The sequence below is a fragment of the Hipposideros armiger genome, unplaced genomic scaffold, assembly GCF_001890085.2.
Source record: "Hipposideros armiger isolate ML-2016 unplaced genomic scaffold, ASM189008v1 scaffold_1030, whole genome shotgun sequence".
Taxonomy (NCBI): Eukaryota; Metazoa; Chordata; class Mammalia; order Chiroptera; family Hipposideridae; genus Hipposideros; species Hipposideros armiger.
The window spans coordinates 399,936-415,348 of record NW_017732380.1 but is presented as its reverse complement, the minus strand read 5'-3'; the positions used below and the strand labels follow the sequence as shown (position 1 = coordinate 415,348).

Genomic DNA, 15,413 nt, shown 5'->3' with positions numbered 1-15,413 from the left:
CGGCCACTCGTCGCCCCAAGCCCCGCCCCCTCCGAGTCTATTGGTCACCGCTCCTAAAAAGTCCCGCCTCTACAGTTTCCAGCCCGCCTCCCTACCCCGCTTCCCTTGTTTTCATTCCCCCTGTCACACGAGGCTGTAAGCGAACCTGAAGTGGGAGGGACGTAGAGGGAGGGAACCGGGCGGAAAGTGAAAGGCACTGAGCGCCTCTCTTTCCTCAGTCTAACTCTGTTCTCGACTGCTCCCAGCCACCGTTGTATTGTGGGATCGCGGCGCAGTGCCTGAGTCGCTCGGATCCGCAGGGGAGTCCGCTCGCTAGCGCCTCCTGTCGTTTGTAAGCCTGCCCTGCCATTCCTTGGCGCCCCAGCTCCCCCCACACCCCCATCACCTCCTCCTCCATCCTCCAGTTCAAAATGGCGACGGCGGCGGCAGCGGCGGCGGCGATGGCTCCTCCGGGCTGCCCGGGTTCGTGCCCCAACTTCGCCGTAGTGTGCTCCTTCTTGGAGCGCTACGGGCCGCTGCTCGATCTGCCTGAGTTGCCGTTCCCCGAGCTGGAGCGGGTACTGCAGGCGCCGCCGCCGGACGTCGGCAACGGAGAAGGTAAGCGAGGGGCCCGAACGCCCGGCGGGAAGCGGCCCTGGCACGCTTCTTCTCTCTCTCTTTACAGTCGCCGCGGGGCTCCGCGGCTCCATCCTCCCCCTAAGGTGCAGCTCCGCCCGGTCCGTCTTCTCTGCGTTGCCCCCGGGGTCTTAGGCAGTGGGGAGGCGGGGCGGAGGCCCCCTAGGGCCACTCGGCCGGGCGCCGGGAGAAGGTGGGGGCGTCGCGGGCTAGGTGTGGGCTGGGGGCAGGGAGGGGTCATTGTGCTGCTGGGCTGCCCGTGGGACTGTTACCTCGCGGCGGAGGCCGGTCCCCCACCCCTTCTCCCTCTCTGTGGCGGGGGAAGGGGAGCGCAGGTTCCGGCCAGCTTTGCGCTTTTCTCCTCCTCCTCCTCTCCTGTACTCCCTCCCCTCCTCCCACCATCCTCCCGACCGTCTCGGGGAAGGCTGGGCTCATCTTCTAGGGGCGCCCCTTTCTCTCCTTCCACCTGGGTGGGCGGGGGCCAGCGGACACTTCAGCTCTCCCTCCCTCTAGTGGGAAGTCCCCCGAGAGAGTAGGCTCTCGTCCCTCTTCGCTTCCACTCGAGGGCTGGTTTAACCCCCCAAACTCCTTCCTCGGAGTAGGGAGGTTTGCTCCTCCCCCGTGGGAGGGGGTCCTCCTCCATTCTCGCTTTAGGGGGCGAAGTCAGTTCAGCTTCTCCACTTTGGAGGGTAGAGGGTTAATTTCTCCTCCCCCATAGTTTTCGTCTCCCCCACCTCCCCCCCAATAATAGAAAAGCATCTCCCCACTTTTCCAGTCCCTTCCCCCTTCATCTTGGCAGCAAGGCTTAGGGGAAGAAGCAGTCGCCCTTCCATTTACAGGGTTGGGTGGGGTGGTTAGTATGTAGGCTGGAGGAGGGGCTCAGACGGAGGGGGAAACAGTTGAAGAGGTGCTTGTTGCTCATGTTTCTCTCTCTGGTGCCGCTGGTCTATTATTGGTGTTCGCAAGTGGTGCTCCTTCCACATAAGGCCACCGCGCGGGTGCAGGGCGCATGCTCTGCCCGGCCCCATTGAAACTTCCTCCTGCTGCTGCTGCTGCTGCTGCTGCTGGTGGTTCTCGTTGGAGCATCTCAACACTGCGCCTTCTGCCTCCAGCTCTCACACTGAGCGCATGTACACTCACTCACCCCCTATTTATTTCCGATCCATGCCTTTCCTTTTCTGGCACATTTCTTCCCTAAGAGAAGGGTTTTTTGTACTCGGATCATTGCCTTTATCTGGGAACAGCCCTTGGCTGGAGAAGAAACGTTTTCGAAATAGGTTTTTTTTTTTCTTCCGTGTTAGATGGCCAAAGTGGACTGGGTATTGGACAAGACAGCTGTTTTCCTTTCCAAGAAAGCAGGATCGCTCTTCAATTCTCCAAGGAAATAAAGTTTCTGTTAACAGTATATTTACATTGCTAGGAAGGGACCAAGTGTGAAGTTCTTCAAAATTATTACCTATAGAGGAAATGAAGTTATGGTTTCCAGAGACTCAAATTAATACAATAGTTATGGTACAGGCCTATATCTCTTATCTGCCCAAATCTCCTCTACCCTTAAAGTCTGGCATGTAAAAGGCTGAATATATATATATATATATATATATATATATATATATATATATGTGTGTGTGTGTGTATGAAATATAAAATAGGGTGATTAGTTACACAATATAAAGACTTTCTGCAGAATTTCCCTTAAAGTGTAGCTCCCCAATATAGTAATTTCATTATCAAATAGTGTTTACATTCAATTTTTAAGGAAATAGTCATTGTGAAGTAGAATCCCTTAGTTGCTTTTAGGCTACCATTGGAAATGATAATCTATTAGAAATATGGGAATTTTGGGAAAGGGATAGCTGGTAAATTGTTTTTGGAATTTACTTGTACCAAATTGAAAGGCAGACATAGACTTTCTGTGATGCCATTGTATTTTGGGTGGTATACAAGATTGCTTGTCCCTCCATTCCTTTTAAGTATTTTAGCATTTGGTTTATGTTAGTAACAGAAGAAAAAATATCAGGGTCAGTTTAATACTTCATGTTACCTTTCTATCTAGAGTTGAACAGTGGATCACCAGCTAAGTAAAAAAAGGGAAATGATGTCCGCTGAGAGATTATACCAGTGGGCTCAGCCACTGCATTACCATTGGTATAGTTGCAACTATAATAATAGATCTTGTCATAAGGTGATCTAAGAGTAATTATTAACTAATATTACACAGTTAACATTACAGTTCAAGATACTTGACAGATGAAAAGTCTCTACAGGTGACATGCTGTTACTTTTCAGGGAAAAGGTTTTCAGGAAGACTTTGATTATGGTTAACCTACTTGAAATAGTTGATAAAACAATACTGGTCCAACTAACAAGATTTGAACTGAGTCTTTTGGGAAGGAGTTGTGGTGTATTAGAGAGAGTTAAGATATACAGGGTTTAGTGTTAAACTATGTAATATGTAGGTTGCAGTGCAAATTACTTAATTTCTATGGACCTCAGTTTCTTCAGTAAATTGGGTAATAGCTGAGGATCAAATGAAACGTTTCAAAAATCTTTAACCTACAGATCATAAACCCAGCACTTACAGATATTCTTGTATTACAAATTTTATTACAGATGTTTGTGAGATAGAAGACACACAAGTGTATTACAAATTAAAATAACTTTTTAGCATGTTGTGAGAAAGGTGTTTGAGCACAGGTATAATATTGAGCTATTAATGCTCTTGGTGAAAAGTCTTTGTTATAATCAAATGAGTTTTGCTCTATATAAATATAAGTATTTTTAAAAGGCAGTTCGTAATGCTGTTTAAAGAGTCCTAGTTTATAAAACTTTTGTTTTTTCCTAATGTGATTATCCCTTAAAAGGTACTTTTTAACATACATGTATTCTCCTGAGTTGCCACTTTAATACTTCTTACCTAGTCATTTGTTGTGATAGGTGTATCAGCATTATGATATCCTTTGGAGGAAACTATAGTTTTCTGTATTGCCCTTGTTTATGCATTTTATCTTTCCTCTAATAATTTGTTTATATAAGTTTTCATTTGACATTGTGGCTTTAGCTTAGGATGCTTCCTTCTTCACAGAGTCAATTATTAAATTTGGTTTTATAAACTACTTGTTTGGTTTTAATGATATAGTAATAGCTACCATTTATTAAGGATTTACTATGTGCAAACATCTCATTCCTCATGAGTATACTCTGAAGTTGCTACGATTATTCCTATTTGGCATCCATAGAAACTAAGGTTCAAGAGATTGATTCATCTGCTCAGTGCCTAAGATTATATATAGTTATTGGTAGAATCTGATTTCCAACCTAGGTCTGTCTGAGTCCAAGCCATAAAATTATATAAAACACTGCTATAGGGCCATGTTTCCCAAACTTCACCAAGGCATTCCAGGGTATTGCCACCAACTCATAGAGGTCCTGTCTGGTAGTTAAATTTTCAAGGGAGATAGAGCAGTACTTGATATCTGTTGACCAGCTTGAGAGAGTTCATGGTTTCAAAATTAGATTTTACTACTTTCCTTTCGATGCCATATCTCTGTGAATTTGAGGGGATTGCTGTGATAAAATGCAAATACTGCATGAAAATCATTATGGAACAGGAAATAAGGATAGTGTCCAGTCTGATTCCAAGATTTGCGAAGTTGTGCAGTACACACCGTAATATACATTCTGTAAGTAGTAATTGTGGTTATTTAAGAATGAATATTTTTTTCAGCTGAGGTAAATTAATTTTTCAAATGGCTACTAACAACTTAATAAGTGGAACTGTTATTTCTTGGTCTAGAGCTGCTTTGAAAACATAACTAAAATAATGAGGGTACCAAGAACCTAGAAAGCTTGGGAACCTATGCTCTAGAGACTAAGGCCGCGTGAATCAGTAACTGGTTGAAGACGTCTCTCTGAAAGGTCAACTAGGCATGTTAGGCTCCTGTGATGTGGGACGAGGGATGGGAACCCCCAGTATCATTGCATTTAGGGCTAGAAAGAAAGGACTTTTGCATCTATTTTGCCTTTATTTTATAGGGAAGAAAACCAAGGTACCGAGATTGATTTCAAGTGTATACAGCTAGCTAACCATTGGTGTTACTCAGACTGTTGCTTGAAAAGTCCACCTATATGCTGAAATTATCAGCCAAAAAACTTTAGGTTTCTTGTTGATACTAGTTAGACTAGGAAAAGGATGTCCATCTGAAGATGCTTTTTTATCCACCCTCCCTCACAATCTCCTTTAGCCCTCCCAGTCCTGTGTTCTGTCTATTTCCTTACTTTCCTCCTGATTAAGATGGAGGGAGGTGATTAAGAGATATTGATACAACTAAAAATGGACATTGACTTTGTGGGATTACCAACTCCCAAGCTCCCAAGCATCTTTCGACTCCTGCAGAAGACATTCTTTTTCAAGAGGAAAATATACTTTCTCATTCTTTAAAGATAGTCTTTGTATGATATTGATTGAGACATTACATATATCTAATAACAGTCTATTAAAGTATGTTTGGATAATGTGTTATTCCCATAGTTTACACAATGGTTGACTGAGTTATTTGTATAGTATTAAAGAAGTTGAATCATTCGTTTTTTTGGTTTGATTTTGTTTTTTAAGGTTTTATTTTTATAGAGCAGTTTTAGGTTTGATTTGTTTTTTACATTTATTGATGATTAGATGTTTGACTCTAAAAGTCAAGAATGTATATACATTTTATATTTAACTGGAGTTATGGCTGTAACTTAGTATGTTGTCTCTTACTGCTGCTAATTGAATTGTGTGACAGTAGTTTTTAGATGCTTTCAATAAAGTAAAAAGGTGACTTTGCCATAACTGGAGCCACCATCTGTTGCTTTAAGCAAAAGGTCTTACCAGATGCATGTACTGGGCGTTGCATGGGTCTACAGTGATAGATGATTGATGGTACGTAGCATTGCTGGAACCAGGTACTGGTTTGGTGTAAAGTGACCAGTATTGGCTCTTCCACCTTTGATAAAAGAAACATTCTTTTGACATTTGTTAAAGGGAAAGACAGAAATGCATTTCTTCTCCATCCTTTTTGGTATACGATCAGATTTGAGGTAACCAAAAGTTATGGGGGCTTGGAGGGAGGTTGCTGGCATTGTCCCAGAATTGGAGATAACAGGAACAGAAGGATTTTTCTGGCTAAATTGGGCTTATTAATGTAAACCAGCTAACTTGTTTTTTAATTATAAAGAAGTTTGCCTTGAAGTTTATCTAGGTTAAATTCTCAGCTATCAGGAAAGGTATGCATTTATTAGCTACTTCATTTATTTAATATATGTATTGAATATCTGCTGTATGCCAAGTACAGTAAACATTGTGGAGATTTTTTTTTTAATTTGGTGAAAGCACTAGAAAAATTTCATTTCTTAACCCAAGTGGTAGTTACATGGTTATTTGCTTTCTTTTATTTTTATTTTTTATTAGTTTCAGGTGTACAAAACAATGCACTTAGTTACACTTTTCACCACTCACAAAGTGACAATCCCCCTCCCCCAATCCACCGCCCCCCACATCATACATAACTCTTATAATTCCATTGACTCCACTCCCCAAACTATACATCCCGTGACTATATATATATTCAATTATAGTTGACATACAATATTATTCAACTTCAGCTTCAGGTGTACAGTGCAGTGGTCAGGCCTACACCGTCCATAATACGGTCTCCCTAACAAGACATGTGTCCATCTGACACCCTACAAAATATTTATAACATTATTGATTATATTGTGGAGATTATTTAAAAAAAAACATTAAACATGGGTGCTTCTTTTAAGGATTTTCTAATCTAGTAAGAAGTAGCTAAGTTGAGAGCTTGAGTTACTATCACCATTCAAAGACTGTTTTTTTCCTTTGGGATTTTATCAAGTGAAATAGCCTGTGAATTCTAATCTGTAAATTAATAAACTAAAATGATCTCTATCGCAGTTTTATGGTAAGGTGTGCAGTCACATGCAATGCGGGAAAGTAAGAGCAATTCAGACCCAAAGTACATTTTAACCTGAATCATGTATTCAAAGAACGTATTTATGTTTATGTTAGAATTTTTATAGTATCAAATATTTGGAGAGAATGAGTAATCTTGGGCTTCACTTAAAAAAATGTGTTCTTTCAACAAATGTTGATTACCTGCTATGTGCCAGGCATGCTTATACTCTGCGGATGCATTAATGAGCAAGGTAGATAAGACCCTTGCCCTTATTTTGGAGCTCAGTTTATCAGCAAAGATAGACAATGAAGCAATAAGATACAAAAAAAAAAAGTTAACATGAGCAAGTATAATGTGTGCTTTGTAATGGTATGTATTTTAGTGAGCTTTGTTTTATAATTTGTTTAGCTTTTTATTTATTTTTCCTTTTTCCCTGTATTTGTATACATTTATCACAATCATTTTCTGTATGGTAGGATTATAGGTATATATTTTTGTTCTTTTTTTTTTCTTCCACATTTCATTTTCTGTGTTAATTGTGCATTTCTTTGGTAATCACCAAAAAAAATAATAATGTTTAAAAGTAGTCTTCTACCAATAAGCAAAATGGGAGAAGGTGATCAAAAGGTACACTTTCAGTTAGAAAATAAATAAGTCATGAGGATATAATGTATAGTATGGTGATTATAGTTAATAATACTGTACTGTATATTGGAAAGTTGCTAAGAGAGTACATCTTAAAAGTTCTCATCACCAGAAAATTTGTAACTGTAGTGATGGCTGTTAACTAGACTTACTGGGATCGTTTTGCAATACATGCACATACTGAATCATGTTGTACATTTGAAAATAATGTAATGTTACGTCAGTTTTATCTCAGAAAGAAATAAAAGTAGTCTTCAAAGAGGCTTTATGAAAGGAAAATTGAGTTGCTGCTTTTACTTACTTTTAATCCTGAATTACCTCTCACAATGACTGTTAACCTTCATCCACCGAGTCACTCAGATCAGTACCTAAGGAGCCATCCTAGACTTTAACCTCTGAAGTACTTCCTACTTTGTTGGAAGTCTTGAGTCTCTTTATCCTCTCTTATATTCAGCCTCACTTTTCTACTGTCATTGCTGCTCTGTTTTAGTCTTGCTGAATTGCGTGCAGATCTCTGAAGGTATGAAAGGGTGTTTCACATCTCTATGCCTTTTCCTCATCCTCCTTCCTGAGTTGAATCTTCTCTCCCCATCTTCCTTCCCTTGCCTATTCATTGTACTCCTGCCCATCATTAATCTTCTCGTTAAGCAGCAAGTGCTCTGTGAACGTTTTCCTGCTTTCTCTCAAGTTAAATTAACCAGTTCTGCCTCCTCACCCCACGTATGCTGCCCTCTGTAGATTTTTATATCATAGTACTTATAACACTTTTTGTACTTACAGTCTCACCTATGAGGCTGTAAGCTCCTTGAGGGCAGGTATAAATGTTTATGTGATGAATAGTTTTTTCCCAATTTATTACAGGAAAATTTCTCTCTTAAATTTTTTTTTTTTTAAGAATTTTTTTGGGGGAACAGTGTGTTTTTCCAGGACCCATTGCTTCAAGTCAAGTAGTTGTTTCAGTCTAGTTGTGGAGGGCGTTTTTCCAGGACCCATCAGCTCCAAGTCAAGTCACTGTCTTCAATCTAGTTGTGGAGGGCACAGCTCCTCGGCCCATGTGGGGATTGAACTGGCAACCTTGGTGTTATGAACCTGCACTCTAACTACTGGAGCTAACCAGCCACCCCTAAAATTTCTTTTTAGAATTAAATCTTATAAAGTAAACTTTTAAGTAAACATTTTCCCAACATATGAGAATGATACTCTTCCTTTGATGGTCGGAAGTAATTGACACGTTGGTTAGTGCTAGAACTTGAGTTAACAGATTTTGTGTCCCATTTAATGTACTATTGTATTTGAAATGAATGCATGTAATTGGAACTTAAAGCCTAGTCAGTGGTAATCTAATGCAGGGGTGGGCAAACCACAGCCTGTGGGCCAAATCTGGCCCATTGATTGTTTTTGTAAATAAAGTTTTATTGGTGCAGTCTCATTAATTTATTTACATATTGTCTGTGGTTGTTTTCACACTAAAGTAGCAGAGTTGAGTGACTGTGACAAAGAACATATATCCTGTAAAACCTAAAGTATTTACTATCTAGCCCTTTACAGGAAAAAAAAATTACTTATTCTTATTCTAGTGAAGAAAGATATTTATCAGATGATTATTTTTGTTTGAGAACACTTTTGGAACCAGAATATACAAATCAAGTGCCTAGAGTGCCCTATAATGAAAATAACAGAGCAGTAGTTTCCTCAATATTTATCTAATTTTACACACAACTCTTTTACTATTACTCCACTTTCTTAAGTTAGGTGAATCTAAAAGCTTTTCTGTTGACAGGGTGATGACATTGCATTGAACTAATTTCTTTCACTCAAGGATAGCCGTAGCTTCCACTGCTTAAGGCAAGGTTGGGATGGGGGCCAGGTGAGATACTAATTGGCAGTAAGGGTAAAATTGTAATATTGCTGTTATACTGGCCTCAAAGCCTCTTAAATCCAACTGGACTGATTTAAGTCCACTTTTTGTTATACTGCTGTTATATTGCTATATTGTTATATTGCTGTTATACTGGCCTCAAAGCCACTTAAATCCAAGTGGACTGATTTAAGATCTGATTTGGAGGTAGAGTCCCCAGGCCTTGATGAAAATAAGGTTGGTTGAATGGTGATGCCATGTACTCGGATGGGAAAGGATATGTAGATTGAAGGTAGAACTTAAAAGATTTACTTAGGTTATGGGGACAGAGGATTGGGGAGAACGTACTGGAGAGTAGCTTGCTTATGTATGGGTGTTATGTGCCTGGAGCTTCAGTCATTGTTTTATAGGGAAAGCGCAGAGTGTTGGTTACTAAGCTTTGGCACTTGGAATGCTGAATATCTCAGGGAATTTCTTTGATACTTCTGTTGGGAGCATCCTCATGGTTGGCTCTGCAAATAAATATAATTGCCATTTTCTCAAAGTTTAAGTGTTAAAAGCCTTTTAGGGAAAAAGAATAGAATGAGTTATTCCAAATTGTAAGTTGCTTTTGGTGTTTGGAGTTTTGGCTATAGTGAGACTGTAACACTTTAAAGAACTTTTGTCTAATCAGAAATGTAATGGAGCCTAATTCCCATTCCCATTAAAGTCTTGCCAAGTGTTACTTTATTAGAACCGTAAAGGAATGATCTCTAGTAGTGCTAACTTAGGGCCGGCATCTGAACCCAGACATTCCATAACATTCCTCATTTTAGAGATATTTTTGTCCTATAAATTTTGACTGTGATCAACTGGTTTGTCCTTGTCTTTTTGTCTTCATGGCTTTATCTTTCATTTTATGGTCTATTTCTCTTCTACACTTATCTGGTTTGATTCACCATGATAACTATGTCTCATCCTTTTTCCCCCCTATTTTCCCATATTTTGGGCCTCCCTTTTCAACCTTAATTATCTTCTCCATTCCCATCTTTGATAGAAGCAAAAATGAGTAATAAAAATGCAATAATGAGGAGACTTGGAGTATATATGCTTTACCATAATTTTATAGGTTAAATGCCTTTAGTAATAATGTTATAGTTATTAGAGCTTGCTGTTAAGCCAGGCTCTACACTAAAGTCTTCTACTGGTTATATAATCCTCACAACTACTCTATACTGTTACTATTTTCATTTTATAAAGAAACTGAGTCTTAGAGGTAAAGTAACTTGCCTGAAGTCATACAGCATTAAAGAATTGGAAGAAATTTTGACTGTACAAAGATAGTTCATAATGCTGTGGGAATTTAAAACTGGGTAAATGGCTTCAGGATCCCTAGTGCTTAACCACTGTGCTGTCCCCTCAGCTACTATCTTCTTATGATTATAATGTGATCCTTGGTACCATGGTCTTGGTCTGAACGCTGAGCAATGATCTGAACACTCAGGCTTCTGAGTCAGTGTATAGCAGTCTTTTCTACTCGGTTATACTTTTTTACTTTTGGAAGTTCTAATTGTATTAGTATGAGCACTATTATAAAAGGTATATCATTTTGAGTTCGGCAAGTGTGAGGTAGTGAGATCGGGGTGGAAAAAAGGTATATCATTTTAACGGAATACTGAAATATAGTAAAAGAAATACAAGTTCATAGGTACAATTGAATGCCTTGAACATGAATCTTCACCTGTTCCTCATTGCTTGAATCTTTTTGAAGGAAGACTCCACCTCCTGTAATTGTAAAGTTTTGTGGTGGCATCAAAAGTCTCCAGGGTTCATTCCCCTACTGTTACGACTTCCATTTACCCTAATTAAAGAAGTGGTCTTATTTTTTCCCTTCTAGCTCAGTGGTTTTCAACCTTTATTATAGTTAGGTGTTTTAATTATTTCTAGCTACACATTAGAATCACCTTAGGGAATCCCTTTGAAAAATACTGGTGCCTGGGCCTTACCGCACTCCATAAAATCAGAATCTTTGGAGATTGAGGCCCTGGCCTCAGTGATTCTGATGTGTAGCCAGAAATGTCTGCTGTCACCTATTTGTCCTGGTACTTTACTTCCAATTTTATCTTAAAGCCTATTGTGTCTTGGTATTAGTATAGCTACTCTAGCTGTCTCTTAGCCACTGCTTTTCATGGTAGTATATCTTTTTCCATCCTTTTAACCACCTGTGTCTTTGATTCTAAAATGTGTCTTGTAGACAGCATATATTTGTATTATGTTTACATGAATCTAGCTATGCAAACAGTTATGTAGAAGTATAAATGCTGTAATAGAGGAGGTGCTTTGGGAATATAAAAGAGCAAGTACCTAACTTCGGCCAGGTGATATCATAGAATCACTGTAGTCATTATGGAAATTTGAACGGTTGAATAGGAGATGGACAAGTGTTCCATTTAGGGAATAGCATGGGAAGAGGCATAGACGTGTGAAACAATATGGTGTGTACAGGAAATTGCAACCTAACTTTAGGCAAGTTGCATAAAGAATTCATTTTGCCTTATGTGTATTTTACTTTGTTTCTGACATAGTGGTTAGCCTATCGTAGATGCTGAAATGTTAGTTAAATGAATAAGTGTCACATATTTCAAACTACTAATAATGGATATTTGATACATTTTTTACTTGTTTTCATTCTTTACTTGCTAGAGATTTGTCAGGGTGTAACTCGCCTTTTCCTTTTGGATATTGCTTATGAAGATAATACACTATTGAATCCTCCTCCCTCCACTTGTTTTTCTTCGTTCTTTCCTCCTTCCCTCCCTCCCTCCGGCTTTTACTCCGAGATCATCTCCATCGTGGGTGTTATAATAGAAGCCTAACATTGAAAATCTTTGTGGAATCTCTCAATTCCTTTCTTAGATTATATAGTTATACCATGCTTTACTGCATGCCAAAGCATATGTGTTAACCTCTGTTTTCTGAGCTTATTACTTTTTATAGGAATCCTCAGTATAGTTTTAAAATGTTTTTCTTTTATCTTCTCCAAGACATCTAAGGGGAAAATCATTATTCTCTGCTGATTACCTTTTAAAATTAAAAAAAGAATTCCCGGTCCAATTTTTCTGAATCGCCACCAGGGGTGAGCTGAAATTCTTATTTCTGAAACTAAAATTTTTTGAGTTGTTGGAAAAGCAGTGGGTAGCTTGAGGGTAGGAAATCAGCTAGAGGTCATTATGATATTATTGGTGAGGTGTGAATTGGGCAGTGGCTGTGGGAGTGAAAAGAAAGGCTAGATCTGAGACAGATTTTGTAAGTAGAATTGACAAGCACTTAGTGAATGAATTGATGTGAAGGGTCTTTGAGTAAGAAGACTTCAATAGTATGATTCCCAGATTTCTGGCTTAGACAGTGGGTAGTTAATAACTCTATTTATTGTGGAAAGAAATGGCCAAAAGGCCAAGGGTTTATGGGCGAAGGGTGTGATTTCCTAGTTTTAAAAATTCATAATTCTAATAAACATACAAACACTATTTGAAGAACTAGCTGTGTAAATTTTATAGCTTACTAAAAGCTTACTCCAAATAAACAGATTATGGCAATACGAGTATATCTTATTTTACAGCTCCTTTGGTTTTTGTGAATTATTTAAGTTGCTATACATGTGTATGCTATACATATGTTAAATACACATTTAACATTTTTTTAATTAAGGACTGTTTTCAGAGTGTTATTTATGTAGTTAAGATAATTAAAATTAGCTTTATTAAATTATCTTGGCTTTGGTGTTCAATTATATTCTTGTAGGTAAAACTTTGAGATATTCTGTCATTTTCATTTGCAAAAAAATTTTATTGTAATTTTAGACATTATGTTCTGCTGGATAAAGATTTGATAGTTGTTGGACATCCTTTATATTCCCCCTCTCCCTACAAGGAAAGAAATGGAACTTTAAAGAAATTGAAATGGCATTCTAAATTGAGAAACAGTTCTGTAAAATATATTGTGTGGACTAAGTCTATTATATAAATGGGAAGTACATAAGTAAATGTGTCATTTGTGTGGGTTGATAGTTGCTGAGGAATTCTTGATTAATCTTGAGAGATTCTCTAGCATGAGTTGAGTTGAATTTCATATGAGAAGTGACCGTTTCTCCCAACTCTTATACCCATGTGGTAACTCAAACCTATAATGTTACTTGAGTTATAAAGCCTGGCCTCAGGCCATTTAATTAGTGAAGGATAGCTCCATCATCTTGAAAGACAAAATGTTATTTCTTAAGCTAGAAGTATCAATAATGTAAACTATCTACAAGGAGATTAATATTGAATGATTTTCTGCATCTTCTCTATGGTTGATATTAGAGCACAGTAAGTTGCTTTAATAACTAACTACAATACACACAAGCAATAGAATCTTAACAGGCTCTCTCCCTCCCGGATCCTGCCTTTCAGGCTCACGTCCAACCTGCCATGTTTTTAACTACTGAGATTTTAGTTTCATATTGTTATTCATTTATTTTTATGTTTCTCAACAATTATTTAAATCAAGCTGATGTTTTGATAGTTTATTTGCTAACCACTGTTTTTTATTCATTTTTTCTCTTAGATTCATTCTTTTGCTGTAATACATTCTTTCTCAAACAGGATTTCTAAGTGGTGAACTTTGAGTTCTTGAATGTCCAAAAATATATTTATTTTGCCCTTGTCCTGAGTGCCTGTTTAGATTGAATGCAGTATTCCATTGTTCAAATAACTCCCTCCCAGAACATTGACAGTATTGCTCTTTTATCTTTTAGCACCCACTGTTGCTTTTGAGAAATCTGTCAATCTGATTCTTTTTCCTTTGTGAGTTTCTTTTCCTTACTGAAAGATTTTTAAAAAATTCCTGGAGTTCTGAAATTTTCTAGGATGTGTCTTTTTCTTTCAATATCCTTGCTTTTGTGTTTAGTTTGTAAAACATTGAAATTACAGATTTATTTAAAGCCCTCTGAATATTCCTCCTGTTCTGATTCTCTTAACTCCATTCCCACAGGCAACTATTGTCCTGAATTTTGAAGTTTATTATTCCCACGAACACTTTTATACTGAGTATTTATGTATCCATAGACAATACATGGTATGGATTTACGTGCTTTAAAACTTTACATGCAGGGCCGGCCAAGTGGCTCAGTTGGTTAAGAGCTCGCTCAAGAATGCGAGCTCTGAGCAACAGGGTTGCCGGTTCAATTCCCGGCCCGAGCCGAGCTGCCACTGAGCTGCCAACAGGTGGCACGATGGCTCAGTTAAACACACACACACACAAAACTTTATATGCAAATGGTTTAATACTGTATTCATTCTTCTACACCTTCCTTTTTTCTCCCATCAGCACTGATTTTGAAATATATCCCTGTTGAAGCATGTTATTTTACTTATTTACGTTAGCTGCTGTATAGTATCCTGTTACGTGAAAATATTGTACTTTTTATTTTTATTATTTTTTATTTTTTTAAAGATTTTATTGGGGCATTGGGGGGAAGGGAACAGCCAAGTTGTTGTCCTTCGGTCTTAGTTGTGGAGGGCGCAGCAAGCTCAGCTCCAAGTCCAGTCGTGCCGCTCAGCTCAAGGTGCTGTGTTCAATTAGTTGTGGGTGGGCATAGCCACCATCCCATGCGGGAGTCGAACCAGCAGCCTTGTTGTAAAGAGCGCACACTCTAGCTGCTGAGACATCTGGATGGCAGTGGCAGCTCAAGGTGTTGAGTTTAGTCTTTAGTTGCAAGTGGGTGTAGCCCACCATCTCGAACAGGCAACCTTGTTGTTAGGAGCATGTGCACGCACCAGCTGAGCCATCCTGCCACCTGTTGGCAGCTCAGCTCGGGTGTAGCTCACTGGCTCATGTGGGAATCAAACCGGCGACCCTGTTGCTTAGAGCTCGCACTGTTGAGCAAGCTCTTAACCAACTGAGCCACCCGGCCGGCCCAAAATACTGTAATTTTAAAAAAATTGAATATGTAGGTTTGTTTTTGTGCTATTAAGAGTTATGCTGTAATGAATTTCTAGTGGCTTTTCCTAGAGGTGGTTTTGCTGGGCTGACGGATATGTAAGTCTTTGTTTTAGTCTTGATATAATCAGATTTGCTCGTGGCTTGATCAATTTATACACTGCCAGCATTGTATAAGGGTTCCCATTTATCCAGATAATCAACTTGGTATTGTCAGACTTAAGTTTTTGATAATGTGGTTGTGATTTAGTTCTTATTGTTGCTATAGTAAGGTAGAACTTTTTTTTTTAATGTTTTTTGGCCATTCAGTTTTCCCTTCTGTGAATTGCCTTTTTATAATAGCCTTCCCCATTTTTCTTTTTTTTGTGGTCTGCTTTTATTGA

The 15,413-nt window shown here is 38.8% G+C and overlaps 1 protein-coding gene across 3 annotated transcripts in view; it reads left to right on the top strand.

The window, feature by feature from the left end:
• Positions 1 to 128: 128 nt before the first annotated feature.
• Positions 129 to 15,413, top strand: part of RSF1 (remodeling and spacing factor 1) — a 119,998-nt gene continuing 104,713 nt past the window's right edge. The window contains exon 1 of one of the 3 annotated variants that reach the window (XM_019631649.1): positions 129 to 597. In XM_019631649.1, the coding sequence (XP_019487194.1) occupies positions 411 to 597 (187 nt within the window). In that variant the 5' untranslated portion in view covers positions 129 to 410. The remainder of the gene's footprint in view (positions 598 to 15,413) is intronic. The other 2 variants (XM_019631648.1, XM_019631650.1) reach the window with 2 other exon arrangements.